The sequence below is a fragment of the Ascaphus truei genome, chromosome 9 (assembly GCF_040206685.1).
Source record: "Ascaphus truei isolate aAscTru1 chromosome 9, aAscTru1.hap1, whole genome shotgun sequence".
NCBI classification, from domain to species: Eukaryota; Metazoa; Chordata; class Amphibia; order Anura; family Ascaphidae; genus Ascaphus; species Ascaphus truei.
The window spans coordinates 68984616-69002076 of record NC_134491.1 but is presented as its reverse complement, the minus strand read 5'-3'; the positions used below and the strand labels follow the sequence as shown (position 1 = coordinate 69002076).

The 17461-nt window shown below is 44.1% G+C and overlaps 1 protein-coding gene across 2 annotated transcripts in view; it reads left to right on the top strand.

The window, feature by feature from the left end:
• The window catches only part of SYT6 (synaptotagmin 6), a 335617-nt gene that overhangs the window by 197719 nt on the left and 120437 nt on the right, over window positions 1-17461 (top strand). For both annotated transcript variants that reach the window (XM_075615333.1, XM_075615334.1), the window contains exon 2: window positions 13287-13638. In XM_075615333.1, coding sequence (XP_075471448.1) covers window positions 13287-13638 — 352 coding nt within the window. The remainder of the gene's footprint in view (window positions 1-13286; window positions 13639-17461) is intronic.

Here is a 17461-nt window from a genome sequence, read left to right as displayed (position 1 = left end):
CTCTGTAGGGTGGCACTCCTGAAACGGTGCAGCTATCGCTGCAGGCTGGCAGGCACAGCCCGTCGCAGGAACAACAGAAAGTCTTTCCAAGTTTTTATTCCCCACCTGTGGTGCTGTTGCAATTACTGCACCGACACACTTTATTCGAGCAGATACCCGGTATGTACCTGGCAGATACCTGGAATGCGCCGCTCCTCACCTCTGACAAGCCCCGTTGCATTTGCCTTCCCAGCCTGGGTTCATGCCTGGCTGATGGGCGGCTGATCTGTTAAATGATAATGATTAGGATTTAATAGGCTGCAATGCTTCGCGTGTCTACCAGATGGCATAAATTCATGAATTGTAATGCAGTATATATATATGTACTGTGCAGTATTGCAGCCAGTGGGAATAAAATGCTTCAATCCCTGCCGGAAAATAACTCAATGCACTCGGGCAGAAAACAGTCACAAACCTCAATTCGTGGGACTAGCCGAGCTCGAATAAAGTGTGTCGCCAGTGTAGTGTGAGACAAATTGTGCGGCCTGCTGAGGAAAGCTGCAACTTGGCTCCTGTAGACTTGTCTATACCAGGGGTGCGCACACGTTTTGCCTTGTGCCCCCGTGCCTGCTCTCCCCCACTGCTCACACCCCCCTTACCTGGTCTGAAGCATCAAATGATGCCGCGTCAATGACGTTGTCATTTGATGCTGCGTTGCCATGGCGACGCATCGCCAAAATCGACTGAGTCACGGTAAGTGAAGTTGCAGAGGCCTCGTGAAGTCCCCCAGCATTTAATTCAAATGCCCTGCAGAAGATCACCGGGCCTCTGCAACCGCTGCGCCCCCTCCCACCCCCCCAAAAAAATCTCACGTCCTCCTGTTTGCGCACCCCTGGTCTATACTCACCTAGCTGTAGGTAGTTTTCAGGAGCAATACAATATAACAAAAGGGAACCTTTTACTTCTGCAGTGTAACAGCGAACTTGTCTTAATGCTGCTGTCTTCCCTAACTCTAACTGTAGGTACCTTCCTACTGTCTCTGGTATCTGTGTGACGAACAGTTTTCACTAACCCTTGGAGCTGTAATGTGAACAGGAACCTCTCTTCCGCTGCTGGTATAATAATTCTCATTTCTCTCACGGGGCTCTCATGAACTTTGTCTAACAGCTTCACTTTCTCTCAGAGACTCTCTTGGGCTGCTTGGCTAACAGCTGTCTTCAACTAAAGATGTCTGTGTTACCCCTAGAAACTTCTGCAGACTAACTCCTCAGTGGTAACATCACATCTGCATGCCAACAGGGAGAGTAGCTGTTTGCTGCTTAATGCATGGTGTTTCCCCTAGTCGGGGCATTTCTCTACATGAGACCAGGCAGCTAACTCTTTCATTACAATTTAATCTGAAACTGGATCTCCATACATAATGTCTTGCAGTTATGTCTGGTGGTAAAGGGAAACTAACAGGCAAGTAAGGGAGCACCCTTTCATTATTGTATTATTATTTAACATAGATACAATACTTAACACAGACACACCAGTGCCCATACCACAAACACGGGAGGGAAAGCTCTTTGAGCCATAAGTAAAGGATTAAATATCCCTCCCTGCCAAGGTCATCCCGTATGAACACCAACAGCCCCATTACTGGCCAATGGGCTAGTCTCTTTATGACCAAAGTCATGTGCCCCTTACAATAAGACGCGGGGGCTTTTTAAATCCATGCCCTGTAATGATAAATCCACACCACCTCCTGTACCATTTCACTGATTACAATTATACTATCTGATTAGCGTGGGGTCCTAGCCTTTCAGCAATTGTTGTTTCTGGTATTTGAATAATGCTGTGAATTAACCAATAATCTATCTGACAGTTTCCCATCTCTGTGTACATTATACTACCCGGTTCATTAACACTTTCACTTGCCAGAGAGACCTACAATGCATCCAATTTGTGCCGGGATTCACTAAGTGCCAATGTGGGGTATCACATTGTGATGACGTGAGATAAATGCTGCACACCTAAAAATAGAGTATTACCGGTGCTTCCATGCTTGAACGATAGCCTGTCGTCAGTCCAATGCATGTAGTGGCAGAAGGAACAAAGTTTCGACCTTAGCGGTCTTTTTCAAGTGCCACTATGTCGCTGAGCTCAAAACGTTGTGTTGGTTCAATAAATGAGTTTAGTTATCTCAAATCCGTTGTGCCCTGTGTTCCTTCTGCCACGTATCACATTGTGATCCCACCCACTGACTTGTGCGATTCCCCACATTATCGCTTGGTGAATCTTCCCATTGGTGTGCTGTGATTGTAGGGTTGAAAAGCCGCCATAGAGTTTTTGTTTTTTGTGGGAAGCACAAACAAGGGAATTTAACATGAAACTCACTTCAATGCCATATCCTTCCGATAGGCTTAGCTTTAGTCTTATTCCGACAGCCTTTACCATAAACTAAAACCAAGAGGCGATTGTCCCATCTGCAAGATTTACTGCCAAAAGCCTTTAGCAACACACTGTTCCACCATTATACATTGTGTTCCCTTTATTTTAAATTGTAAACTCCTTGGAGCAAGGCCTATCTATTGTACCAGTGAATGTTAATGTTATAATTGTATTGCTATTTACTTCTCACCCCCATTATACTACGCTGCGCAATATGTTGGCATGTTTTAAATAAATAATAATAATATGCAGGTTGAAAACTCCTAACACCAACGTGTGTTTACACACTGTGTCTAAACCCCTCTATTCGAATAGCTTCTAATTTTTTCTAATGTATGCATAGCGTTAAGACAGCAAAGCCATCTCTCCAGACCCATAACACTGTTTAGGGTGATTGTTCTAGACATAATTCAGGAGACCACATTACATATTGGATGGAGGAGGTCACGTGAGATAACATGCATTCCAAATTAAACATGAAGTGAGTCACTTTAGGATGGGATTAATAAAATGATCCGTAGCCGTCCCTCGAAGGTACTGAGCTGGCATTTTCTTTTGATTGCATTTCTACTTAACCTAGCTGGATTTCTAGTTTAATAATACAGATGTCCTCCGCCATTTGCAGGGATTAAGTGATGGGTGGGTAAGATACTGCATCAGACTTACACGGTAGATTTCTCTGCTTTCTTCTCCCTGTGCAGTCTTGCAACGATAACATCAGACGTTCAAATGGAGCCAGATATTACATTTTTTTGGAATGATTTATTGCTTTTTCTTTTCTTGTACAAGACTAATATAAAAAGTGTTAGTGAGACATTTTGCCTTGCAGAGGCAAAACAAGAAATATAACATCAATGCACCCCCCACAAATTGAATATAAAGAAAGGTTACAGTTGAATTATAAACGAGAGGATTTATATGAGTTGTGCTGCTGCTTACTGAGCTGTGTTAAGAAGTATTCCAACTTTTCTGATCGAGCGGTTTTCTTCACTGCATCGTAATTATGACAAAACTCTGATAGGTTTTGTACAATGCTTATTTCAAAACCAACTTTCAGAGATTAACCAGTGTTACAAACAAACCATAGACTCTGGATATTCTGAGGTTATGTTTGTTTCAAAATCTGGGGTTTAGTAAAGTAGCATTGTTTGTGTCTCACCATCAAATAAAAGTAGACTTTGCAATGGTCAAGGATCGATGGTATAAGGGGGTACTAATAGGGTTGCCAGGTGGCTTATCCAAAAATACTGGACAAAATGGTGGAAGATGTGACGCTCGCGATAATCGTTGGCGAGGAAGAATGTTATTTATAAATGATCTGACTGTTATGTAATTTTTTCTAAAAACACTCCAAGTATTCATCAATTTGCACCAATTTATATTCTGTTTCGTAAAAAATCTGGGGAGGAGTCTTGGAAGGGAGTACTATTCCGAAGATTTTTTAGGAAATAGAATATGAAATAGTGCAAATTGATGCAAATTGGTGCGCGCTTTGAGTGAAATTTAGAACAAATGACATAATGGTCAGATCATTTATAAATAGCAGACCTGCAGTCATACTGTACATGTCAAGCAATGCTAATCTTAATGCTCCTCCCACAAATTCTAAGATTGTTGCACCCCTCCTCACCCTCCCTCCCCTTATCCTCTCACCCACTTGTTCAGTCGCCCCTTCCCCTCATCCTCTCTCATCCCCCCTTCCTTCATCTTCTCTCATCCCCCCTCCTTTAATCCTCTCTCATCCCCCCTCATCCCCCCTCCCTTAATCCTCTCTCATCCCCCCTCATCCCCCCTCCCTTAATCCTCTCTCATCCCCCCTCCCTTCACCCTCTCTTACCCCCCCTTCTTCATCCTCTCTCATCACCACGTTCTGCATCCTCTCTCACCCCCCCTTCCTTCATCCTCTCTCATCCCCCCTTCCCTCATCCTCTCACTCCCTCTCCCTTCATCCTCTCACTCCCTCTCCCTTCATCCTCTCTCTGCCCCTCCCTTCAGCCTCTCACCCCACTCCATTCCTCCCCTCTCACCCCCTCCCTTCATCCTCTCTAATCCCCCTTTCCTTCATCCTTTCCCACCCCCCCATCCTCTATCATCCCTCCCTTCATCCTCTCACTCCCCCTCCCTTCATCCTCTCACCACCCTCCCTTCATCCTCTCACCCCCTCCCTTCATCCTCTCACCCCCTCCCTTCATCCTCCCTTCATCCTCTCACCCCCTTCCCTTCATCCTCTCACCCCCCCTTCCTTCATCCCCTCACTCCCCCTTCCTTCATCCCCTCACTCCCCCTTCCTTCATCCCCTCACTCCCCCTCCCTTCATCCCCTCACTCCCCCTCCCTTCATCCCCTCACTCCCCCTCCCTTCATCCCCTCACTCCCCCTTCCCTTCATCCACTCACCCCACCTCCCCTCCCCTCATCCTCTCATCCCCCTCCTTTCATCCTCTCACACCCTCCTTGCACCCTCTCTCACCCCCTCCCTTCATCCTCTCTCACCCCCTCCCTTCATCCTCTCACCCCCCTCCCTTCATCCTCACTCCCCCTCCCTTCATCCTCTCACCACCCTCCCTTCATCCTCTCACCACCCTCCCTTCATCCTCTCACCCCCTCTCTTCATCCTCTCACTCCCCCTCCCTTCATCCTCTCACTCCCTCCCTTCATCCTCCCTTCATCCTCTCACCCCCCTCCCTTCAGCCTCTCACCCCCCTCTCTTCATCCTCTCACTCCCCTCCCTTCATCCTCTCACTCCTCCTCCCTTCATCCTCTCACTCCCCCTCCCTTCATCCTCTCACTCCCCCTCCCTTCATCCTCTCACTCCCCCTCCCTTCATCCTCTCACTCCCCTCCCCCCATCCTCACCCCCCCTTCCTTCATCCCCTCACCCCCCCTTCCTTCATCCCCTCACTCCCCCTCCCTTCATCCCCTCCCTTGATCCCCTCACTTCCCCTCCCTTCATCCCCTCACTTCCCCTCCCTTCATCCTCTCACCCCCCTCCCTTCATCCTCTCACTCCCCCTCCCCTCATCCTCTCACTCCCCCTCCCTTCATCCTCTCACTCCCCCTCCCTTCATCATCTCACTCCCCCTCCCTTCATCCTCTCACTCCCCCTCCCTTCATCCTCTCACTCCCCTCCCCCAAACTCATCCTCTCACTCCCCTCCCCCCATCCTCACCCCCCTTCCTTCATCCCTTCACTCCCCTCCCTTCATCCTCTCACTCCCCTCCCTTCATCCTCTCACCCCCCCTTCCTTCATCCCCTCACTCCCCCTCCCTTCATCCCCTCACTCCCCCTTCCCTTAATCCACTCACCCCACCTCCCCTCCCCTCATCCTCTCATCCCCCTCCTTTCATCCTCTCACACCCTCCTTGCATCCTCTCTCACCCCCTCCCTTCATCCTCACCCCCTCCTTTCACCCTCTCACCCCTCCCTTCATCCTCTCTCACCCCCTCCTTTCATCCTCTCACCCCCTCCCTTCATCCTCTCACCCCCTCCCTTCACCCTCTCTCCCCCTCCCTTCATCCTCTCACCCCCTCCCTTCATCCTCTCTCACCCCCTCCCTTTATCCTCTCTCACACCCCTCCCTTTATCCTCTCTCACCCCCTCCCTTTATCCTCTCTCACCCCCTCCCTTTATCCTCTCTCACCCCCCTCCCTTTATCCTCTCTCACACCCCTCCCTTTATCCTCTCTCACCCCCTCCCTTTATCCTCTCTCACCCCCCTCCCTTTATACTCTCACCCCCCTCCCTTTATCCTCTCACCCCCCTCCCTTTATCCTCTCACCCCCCTCCCTTTATCCTCTCACCCCCCTCCCTTTGTCCTCTCTCACCCCCCTCCCTTCGTCCTCTCTCACCCCCCTCCCTTCGTCCTCTCACCCCACCCCCCTCCCTTCATCCCCTCTCACCCCACCCCCCTCCCTCCATCCCCTCTCACCCCACCCCTTCCATTCATCCCCTCTCACCCCCTCATCCTTTCTCACCCCCTCCATTCATCCTCTCACCCCTCACCACTCACCTCTCTCTGCTCCATGCTTTTCCTCTGCTCTTTAGCCCCACCTCCCAGGTCCTGCCACCTCTATACTGATTGTCACGGTAACTTATGACAAGATATAATGAACACCAAATATCTGGGTTGAACTGAACGAGGCTTAGATATAATAAAATATATTTAATACTTAAAAAAGGTGAACACAGCAATATAGTACAATACATATTTATAGTATAATACGGGCAAGAAGGTAACACTTACTTAGGGTTGGGGGATGGAGAAGTATCCGCTAGCAATTCTCCAGCAATCCGGGGACATCCCAGGTGGAATCAGAAGAACAACTCCAACTAAAAACTGTAGGGTTGACACAGTTTATATACCTGTGTAACCCTATTCTTAACATTGAATACAGACTATTGGTGAACAATTATCTGTATCCAATCCCTAACGTGGAGACACAGATTAACCCATGCCCCCCAGCTAGTTAGCCCATGTGAATTGGGACTCTGAGGGTCTTATTTCTGTAGCCCCATAATTCAATCAGGGGCAACGACCAGTCTACCAAATAAAGTATCTGATCTTCGTTGTTTGTAGGTGTAGAAATAACACTTACAAACCACTCCAGTTTAATGATTCTCCGCCCTCATGTAACAATTAGAGTGGCAGAGTCTGTTGATTAGTACTTGGTCTGTTGATTAGTACTTAGGCTCAATCATCCGGCTGCCCTTCCTGACCTATTTAGCATAGCAGATGGAGTCTGCATTTTTCAGAGCAGATCCAAAATACCATACATATACTCTTTAATATCTACACATATTAATAAGTTCCATTCTGGTGGGCTCAGTGCTTCGAAATTTGCCAGTTTTTAATGCCTACAGTGACTCCACATATTGGCCAAATATCAACTGTCTGTGACCTCCAGAACTGGAGATACAGAAATGCATTTTAAAACATTAAAATACAGGATTATAATGAAACATGGGAACAGGGGAACATACAGTTTCCTGACATGACAAGGTGTAAGCCACATTCCTGGACCGCAGTCCAGTTAACCCCTTGCCTCCCTGGTGAGGTCAGGGGGTGGCCATATGGGTGCAACCCCTTTAATACCGGGCTAACCCACCTCTCCCTCTACACTGATTGGCTGCATTACACAGCAGCAGCCAATGAGGATGGAGGAAGCTGCCCAGCCCCCTAGCAGCAGCAGCCCTACTCTATACCTTCTCAGGGGAAGTCCCACAAATCCAGCCACTCGAGCAGGTTACTAAGTCGAGAGAGGTAATACCGGACACATACATGACAGAGTAACCAAATACCGGACTGTCCGGTTCAATACTGGACACCTGGCAACCCTAGGTACTAAGCATCCCTATTTTTTTCTTTTCACACACAGAGTACCGCTATGTCTTTATTTACAAATGTATAATTCCACTTTCTGGGGTTTTGAAGCAAATGTGAGTTTGTTTGGAAAACCTATTTTAAATATTGCTTAAAGCTTTCTAAAATACAATTCAAAGAGCTTTGCCCCAATGTTCAATAAATATGTCATGCACGGTATCATAAGTCTCCTTCCTTACAGGAGATTGACATGATAGAGCCATACCATGGTTAAATTGTTTGAGCAGTCCAGCAACCAAGGGGTTAACTTTAGTTTTAAACTAGCTACTTTTCATGTCCCTTGTTGGAGTAACATGGATGGTCATGGGGCCTGACATTATCAGGCTAATAAAACAATGCTTACATTAAGCTGACAGATGACAGCCGGCAGATCTGATTTTATCTGCCAGGTCCAGCTTCAAGGGCACCGTAAATTCCTGAGACTTTCTCTGGTCAACCCAGAGGTGACGAGATGGTCACCACATTACTTATCATTCAAATATTCACATTATATATGATAATTCATATTTCATGCCCCCCACAGTAAAATCAAGTATATATTAGTAACGAGCAGGGTTCATTTATAACGACATTAAATGTGCGAAGGTATTCAAGTTGCAAATGTCAGATTAGAAATGGGACTATGAAAAAGAGGTGTCTGTGTGCGTTAAAATCATCGTCATGTAATGACGCTGGTATCATTAACCTCGTAGTTACAGGGAGAGCGCTACTGTATGCAGTATTTTATACTCCCAGTTTAAAGTTCATTAACCATAAAAATGTCACGGAGAGATTGATGAGTAGGGGGATAAGACACACCCATAAAAGGTTGGCTCTTTTGTCTGTTTTTTGTCAAAGGTAAATTGTCTTTAAAATGTATAGAATCCCCAAATCAGAATTCATCTAGAGGAGGGTTATCTATAACTTTTGCATTTTCATATGCCCTACTCTCACGACCTTTTGAGGAGCCTGGTAATATTCGTTGGCAATGTGTAGGCTTCCTGATTTATTCCCTTTTTAGTTTGTATAACTGGTCACATTTCTATATTGCATGTTTTTGTAATATTATATTTTAGATTTAATAAGTTATGTCTTTGGGCTTGAATTGAACCTATTATCTTTAAGAGATTAAATGCATTTTTGTCCATGTTTTTCTAAATTATTTTTTTGTGTGTGTTTTTCCATATTTGGGCTTCAAATTGTTCAGAATTCACAATTTTGCTTTTTTAAAGTGGCTATGTATTTTTTTTTTTTAATTTATATATAACCCCTTAACCTTTTCAGTTCAAGAGGCTTTAGTGGCAATCACATTTGTCGCAGACTGCCTACTTATGACAGAAAAACAGAAGGGGAATGTCCACTACTTCAGTTTTGACCTCGTTCAGCACTCTGATAGAGCACTAAACGTGACCTAGAAAACCAGCAAAATACTCATGACGTACTTGGTACCTCACAAGCGCCCCTAGTGTATCGACTCTCATGACTTTCTAGATATGTCAATATGGCACTGTGAAGGTTAAGCAGAGAGGTGTGCAAGATGAAAATGCCCCATAATTGCCTTAATATTGAGACTTCTGCAACGCTGGAGCAAGAATAAACTTTCAAGAGGATTTTTTATTTCTAGTGCATGTATTTCCTTTCATTTTAACAGCCAGGAGACTTTGATGTATAACTTTTTATGGGGTATAATTATCAAACTCTCCTGGCTCCAAAACTGCAGCAGAGAACAGAGACAGATTGACTACAAAAAGAGCTTTATTCAAAACACAGGAATTTTGTTTCTTCTATAAATCTGAGTTTTTTCCTCCCATAGTTTTGAAGCTGGGAGACTGATAAATAGACACATTTGAATTTTTTCCTCTGCCTCCTAGGGTTACCACATTTAAGTTTTTATAATACAGGACTCCAAAATCCATAAATAGAGGTGGGAGAATACGTAATGTATATAGGGGTGGGTGTCCTGGTATGATGAGATGACCAGGCAGTGTCCTAACTTTATTATTGTAATAATTTAGTAAGGCGACATCTATCGGAAAAGGTAACTATGACCCTATCCCTCTACCCCCCCTTAATGTTTCCAGTGCTTTTATTGTATTAGTAAGTCTTTTTATAACACTATCATAGCCTATTAAACATAAAATATTGTCAAACATAATAGGCTATTTATTTGTCGAGATGTAAATGTCCTCTTGCAGCGAAATTGCTAGACATGCATTTCGAATATTCCTCTTTACATGAGTAATCCCACGTAGCCAGACAGATAATCTTCCGTGAAGGAATTTAACAATCTGATTGGCTTCCCTTAACAAATCTAACCATGCTAATGGCAAATATTTGTCTGCTTTTGGGGGGGGGGGGGAAGTTACCGTAATTATATATAACATTTCTTAGGGGGCTGTTAATTGGGAAGTATTTGTCAATCAAGGGTTTTCTTTAATGGTTTCCCACCCTGGCCTTTTCAGAGAGCCAATACAGATGAGGAGTTAGGGAGAGATGAGCGGGGCTTTGCCTGTGTAAACTCTTGTTCAACACACAGTGACAGACTAGTGAAAAGTGATGGCAGATGAAAATCACTGCCACAAGTAACTGGTGAATATAGTGATAAAGTAATAAGATATGTCTCAACCCCAGGTGCTATAAATACTCACAGCCTCCAAACCGTTATGAACTAGATGCAAGAAAAGGAGTATTTTGGATTTTGTTATGTGAGAGTATTCCGATTTTTGCATTTGACCTTACTTCACGGGTTCAATCACGGTATATTCTCTCATCTCTATCTAGTTTGTGCCTGTAGACGGACGTTCATAGAGGTACACAATTGGAGGCTTTTATAAGGTGAAATTATAATAAGGCTTTATTGTGCCTTTTCCTTTTCATCAAGAAATCATCCAAACACAGGGGGGGGGGAAACAAAGCTTAATTCCCTTGGGAGTATTTCTAGGGAAATCCCATGCAATTCACAACTCCTAGTTAAGCAGGTCTCCCAGCCCCAAACACATACACTACCGACACACTTTATTAAAGTGTGGCCGGTACCGCAAGCCGGGAGATTTCCCGGCTTGCTAGTGGCCGCCCCTCGGCGTGCCGCGCGTCATAGACGCGCGGTCACGCGTCTTCGGGAGCCTGCGCCCCCTGCACGCGCGTCCAGGGCTCCCCGAGGGAACCCTGGTGTCCCGCGATCTGCGGGACGGCGGCAGGGGGTTCCGGGGGACCCGGCGGACCCGGTAGCGGTAGGGAGAGCGCCCCGATCGGAGGGCGCTCTTCCGCTGCTTCGGCGCGCGCCCGTCACACTCGGGCGCGCGCCAGGCTACTGCTGCGGCCAAGAACGGGCAAATGCTCGAATAAACTTGGCCGCAGCAGTAGCATGACATAAGCAGATATGAGAAGTCTCTTTAGAATGAAAGTCTTATCTGTTAGCTGCTGTAGAGTAAGCATCTCTGCTCTCCTGGAACCGCACCCGTGCGTGCACAGAAAATCAGCATCCAGGTTTAGAAGTCTTATTTGGTGTCTTGCAATCAGCACCACTGTTTCTTCTTGACAGAGCTCAAGACAGGTCAGCTCCAGAGATCTGTGTTCTCCAAAGTTCAGCCCACAAGTGAGCTACGGAGTCACTTCCTGTCTCAAAGGCAGGCTTTTTCTACCACCTCTAATCAGGCAGGTGGTGTTAGTTAATTTGCTACCGGTTAACCACCACACTGCTGGATTAGAGGCACATTTGTGAACAGGCATAAGTCCCCTGTTACAGTGCCTAATACTCCTTTTTTGCATCTACCTCCACCATATACTGATTACAGGTATACTGTATAAACAAAAAGAGTACTGTGCTGTGCATACTGACAAATCATTGAAGAATATAGATTTTTTCCATATGTTCAGATAGTAACACATATTGTAGCATGTGACAATATTCCTCCCAATAACACAATGACCCATATTTACTCAGCGGAGCTATTCCTAACATATCTTCTGGCACTGGAAGACACCTTAGTGACACTTTAAGTCAAGGCTGCCAACAACTTTCCTAAAAGTCTTGACCTGGGCCTATTGGGGTGGATGGGTGGTTCTGAAGGTCTCTTGAGTAGACGGGGATGGTCTGTTCTTACAAAAGTAGGTTGGTGGCAAAGGCTGGGCCTGACTTTAGGGTTCAACCGTCCAGGCCCCCCTCTGCTGCTGGGTCAGACAGATGTCCCAGCCCCCCCCCCCCCTTGTCGGTGGGCCTGCTTCAAGTAAATGGACCATAACGTGTCTTCTGGAACTGGAAGGTGTCTTATGAAAGCCCTGAGTAAGTATGGCATTATACATCCTGCTGTAACACAGAATATCACAATGTTTCCATTGGGTTCAGTAGCACAATTGGTGCAGAATATTACAATATATCCCAACATATCACATCAGAGAAAACCACGATGCCTGCCACATCTGAATGCCTCCAAACAGTATATTATGTTTGTTTAAATTCTCTTTTGCCAATGTCAACTCCTAATTTTTAACTCATACACATAAGCGTGTCATCAAATAGAGTGTCAATGGCTGCAGTTGTGTAAACTAGAGGGCAAATATATGAAGGCAGTTTTGGAGTAAAAATGTGACAAAAATGTGTGCTCTGTGCATCTTTGCGTCAATATTTCCAGGCAATTGTGAGGCCATTAATTAAACTCCAATCGTGCTGATCATGGCTCTCTCACATGGAGACCCCTTACTTATCTCTTTGTTTTAAATGTGCAGTGAAAGTTTCACAGTTCACAGAACGCTTTACTTAATTTTTGTTCTGGAAAAAGGTTTTGGTATGCAAGCGGTATAGCCGCAAAGCCACGCCTCTTCTGAATTACACTACCCGTAATGTACAGATTCTGAACAGAGGCTACGTACAGCTTTGTGGCTAGGCATATTATGTATCGAGTCCCCATTCCTCAGCAGAAATTACTTTAAATGTGAAATTTTGATACAAAGAAAAACATTTTATTTTTTTGATGATGCCACAAGGCCGGCAAATCTGCAAACACAATTGGATAAATCTCATTATATTCTGAGTCATGTAACTCCTTCCTAATTCTTCCTAATGACACTCCCCAAATTGCAAATTGATACAGATGGGGCCAAAATTATTGGAAAGACCTTGATACATTGACCCACAATGGTGCACACTGCAAAGTTATGCTTCAAAGTTGCGTCAGTTCATAGACTCCTTGAAGTCAGTTGACAGATAAGCAGGAGGTGCAATGTATATCTAACTTTGCTGGCATCAAAGAGACTAATGCCACCAAAAATGGGTGTGAACCTCATATCATAATCATGGGTGATTTGCATTGACTTCATTTTAATCTTCACAATGGCTTTTGGCACTAGGAGAATTGCTAGATAAAACTTGTCATTTTTTTTTCTTCTACGGACCTTGACGCTTTTCTCACAACCATTCTTTTCTTTTCCCCCCTCTTTCTCTCTGCTGCCCCTGGTGTTCTCCTGTGTTCCCCCCTCTTCTCTCTCTGTCAATGTCACCTCCTGCTTCTCTGTCCCCTGTAGACCTGTCCGTCAGCCTCCTTGCAGTGATAGTTATTGTGTGTGGGCTGGCCCTGGTGGCAGTTTTTCTCTTTCTCTTTTGGAAGCTGTGGTGGGTGCCCTGGAGGAACAAGGCCGTCTCTTCTAACCCGACGGCTCCGCAGAACACTGCTACCTTCGCCGCAGTCAACTGCGACAGAGAAGCCATGGCTGAAAAACGGAAGGATGCTGGCAGTTTAGGCTTCCTTGAGGGCGCAGTTAAAATTAGCCACACCTCTCCTGATATCCCAGCGGAGGTCCAGATGTCAATGAAAGAGCACATTATGCATCGCACAAGGATACAGAGGCAAGCAACTGAGCCTGCATCTTCCACCAGGTGAGCACTGTGTAACAAACCATGTGTCTCTGTATTATGCAAACTAGTCAAAGCAGGGAAGAAAAAACAGCCGGTGTCTCAAAGCAACTGTATTAAACCAATGGAAAAGGTATCAATGTTTTATTTCCCAAAAGAACCTTCATAAGGAATACGGAGTGTTTGTAGGTCTTGAATTAATTAAACAGGGACAATATGAAATCCATAAAATATGTCACTGCCATTAGAACACTTTGGTCCTGAGAAGGACTAGGACCAGTCTGCTAATGTCAGCGACATGTTTAAGGTGTGACAATTTATAAGGTATTTTAAAACTATTTTGTGAAACTAGTGAGCTGACACTTGGAATGGGTTTGATTTCCTCTGGCTGCTGCCTTTTGTATGATGTCTATGTATGTTCAACAAGAGTTTGTACAGTCAGAGCACCACCATCTTCCCATATTGGCTCTCTGAAAAAAACAGGATAAGGAAACACTTTGAGAAATGATTCCCTAAGAAATTACATTTTTAACTAATTTCGCAAAAAAAATTAAAGCCGCCAAATGTTTGCTATTAGCATAATTCGATTTGTTTAGAGAAGCCAATTAGACTGTAACATTGTTTACAAAATGTTGTTTTCTGGCTTGCTACATGGGACTGCACCTTTAAATGCATTGTTTGACACTTATTCAGAAAAAGAAAAAGCCAGAGAGAAAAATAATGAATCTCAACACACTGTAACCTGCCTATATCATAAATGACATCACAAATACAAGATCTCAATTGAGTAGGAAATATAGAAATCTCAATAATTCTATTGTTCATTTGATTTTGTACATTTCATATAGTGCAGGATAGCATATCGGTCATATAGTTCCCCCCGAAAAATACATCTTGTAAGCGAATTTTAAAATTAAATATCGAAAGAACCAGAGTGCCCCAGTGAGGTCTGTGAAAAATGTCCCATAAGGGCAAAGGGAGGACTAGAAAATCAGTCAGAAAATATAAAATATTAGTAAGGTTAGTACATCATGGGAAAATAATATACATGAATGGTGTAGGGTTCAAAGCTAGTCCAGTCTTAAAGAGGCAATCCAAGCGCGTGATTTTCTTTGCAATTTTGTTTTATTTGTAACATAGGATTTAAGTAGGGGCTCTCCGGAGCTGAACCCCATTAATTTCAGCTTCAGAGAACCCCTGCTTCCGGAGATACAGACCTCCGTAGGGGGTGCTGGTAGCCACTCCGCTTGGCTAGCAGGGTTCCCATAATCGAGTTTCGAAGCTCCTGCACAATGCGGGCCAATAGGAAGCCGTGACATCATCAGGTTCGGCTAACAATTGCCCCACATGACACAAGAGCTTTAAACTTTGCCAAGATACCGGCCACCCCTGCGGAGGTCTGTATCTCAGGAAGCACGACGCTGGAGATTAATGGTGGTCAGCTCCGGAGACCCCCTGCTTCAATCCTATGTTAAAACATTATAAATATAAAAAGGACATGACTTGCTCCTTTAATAGAGGCAGGTCTGGGGCCACAGAAGTGCTGCTGCTCCAGTTAGTGGTCTTGTCGTCACTTGGAATTTGTATTTGGAAGGTAAGAGTGCAAAACACTTCCTATTGCATAATATAGTAATGTATTGGTTGGTACAGAAAAAAAGTGGATAAAAATGCACACTAAAAATTTATGTTGAGTCCAAAAAGCATTTAGAAGGCACGAAGCTCTTTGCCTCAGTGGTAGTAAAGCAATCGATTCCTTCTGTGGTAGGGAGTTCCCCTAACAATGAGATGCCAGAAAGCATCTGGACTCGACATAAATTGAATGTGAATTTTTTAAACTTTTATTCTGTACCAACCAGTAGATTATATTATTATGCCATGGGAAGCATTTTGTGTATTATATATATATATATATATATATATATATATATATATATATATATATTCACACTGATGAGACCCAACAGGTCAAAACAGCTGTTTGTGAGTAGGTTTATGCACTTTAATCTAGGCTAGGCTGTGCTGAAAAGCTGCGTAATACGGCAGTCATGTACATAAAGGGGTCCATGTTAAAATGGACAAGAAGCAAAAGGTGACGTGGTGTTCTCATTTGCATGTCATTTCCCAGAATCCCTGGCTGCAGTGGAAGCACCGTTTGGTAGATAACCGTGAAAGGCAGGGTTGCAGACCTGTCTAAGACATGAAAATGTGCTCACAAGTGATATTTTTATTTAATATTTATATACATTGTGACAAAATACCCTTTTTGCCTGAAGGGTTTGTGTCTGGGAACATTAAAACCCACTGTCTTTTAGGGTAAAGCACAGTCACATGACCATCCAGCTCTGGTTTAAGTGCTTTATTTTCATTGTTACTCCAGCAGACAAAACCAAGACAAACAAAAGAATAAAAATAAATCCTAGCTCTATCTGAGCGTTAACTAGACAGCAATTCTCTAGCTATCTTTGACAATAAACAAACAATAAAACACATAAATCATAAACCAAACCTGTTGCAGACCAGTTCCTGTCTGTACAGTAGCACATCCAGCTCTCTTAGCTAGTATAAGGGGAGAGGGACAACTGATCCAGCCTGGCCTTTCTTATACTCTGTTAATTAAGGTCAGGTGATCTGCACCGGGCTGTGCTTGCAAAACCTCCCCTGGACCCCTAACCCTTAGTAGGGGCAGTTATAGTTTGCCAAAGCAGGAGGTATATACATATATTTGGAGTGGGAGCGTGCTGTAGGGGACCCATCTTTTACTCTCATTACAGGGACTACTTATGAGGTTCACCATTGACTGCAATTTGGCGATGTGTGTGCTCTATACATGGACTTTAATTGGAACAGCAACTGTATTCTTGCTTTGCAGTTTTTAGAGTCATTAGGAGTCCCCCTCCCATTTTTTAACACTTTCTCCCCTGTTTTTATATTGATGAATAAACTGTTACTTTTTGGTATACCTGTGTGCTCCCCATGGGATTCTTTTTTGCTGTTGATTATATATATATATATATATATATATATATATATATATATATATATATATATATTAAAATCAGCTGCACATATTGATGCTTTATTAAGAGCTTCATTGACCTGGAAAGGGCAGCTTCACAGCATATTAAAAAATGGCCATGTTGTAACACTTTAGAGGATTTTTATTTCAGCCAGAGCTCCTCAATTGTAGTTTCAGTGTGTTTGACCTGTAAATATGAGGGCGATCGCATTTATTTGAATATGTGGCAGAGAGATTTCCATAATATTAGCACCAGGGAGAGCTGTTACATAACATCAGGCACCATTGCGTTGTTCCTGATGTAACATCACGTAGGATTGTGATAACGTACGCAAGACCCACCTTAAGACACACTTGCTTAAAGAAGCATATGAATAGCACTGTGGATATTCTGAACACATGATACATAAAGCTTGGCCCCCTGCAGATGCACTTAACAGAACTCCCTCCTACTGTCTCTGTACGTTCTCCCTACCTACCAATTAGACTGTAAGCTCCTCAGAGCAGGGACTCCTCTTCCTTAACGTCTAAAGCACTTATTCCCATGATCTGTTATTTATATTATCTGTTATTTATTTGATTACCACATGTATTACTGCTGTGAAGCGCTATGTACATTAATGGCGCTATATAAATAAAGACATAGAATACAATAAAATACAAAGTGAAATTGACATATTCACCACTCCACGTGTTCGGAACAAGGCGGTTTTCTATTCTTCTGAACGCTGTAATTCAATGGCTCTGGGAATTTTAAATCCAATCCCCAAACATTTCCTTAGTTTGCCATATAGGAAAGTCAAACCCAACTGCTGCCAACACATTGCAATC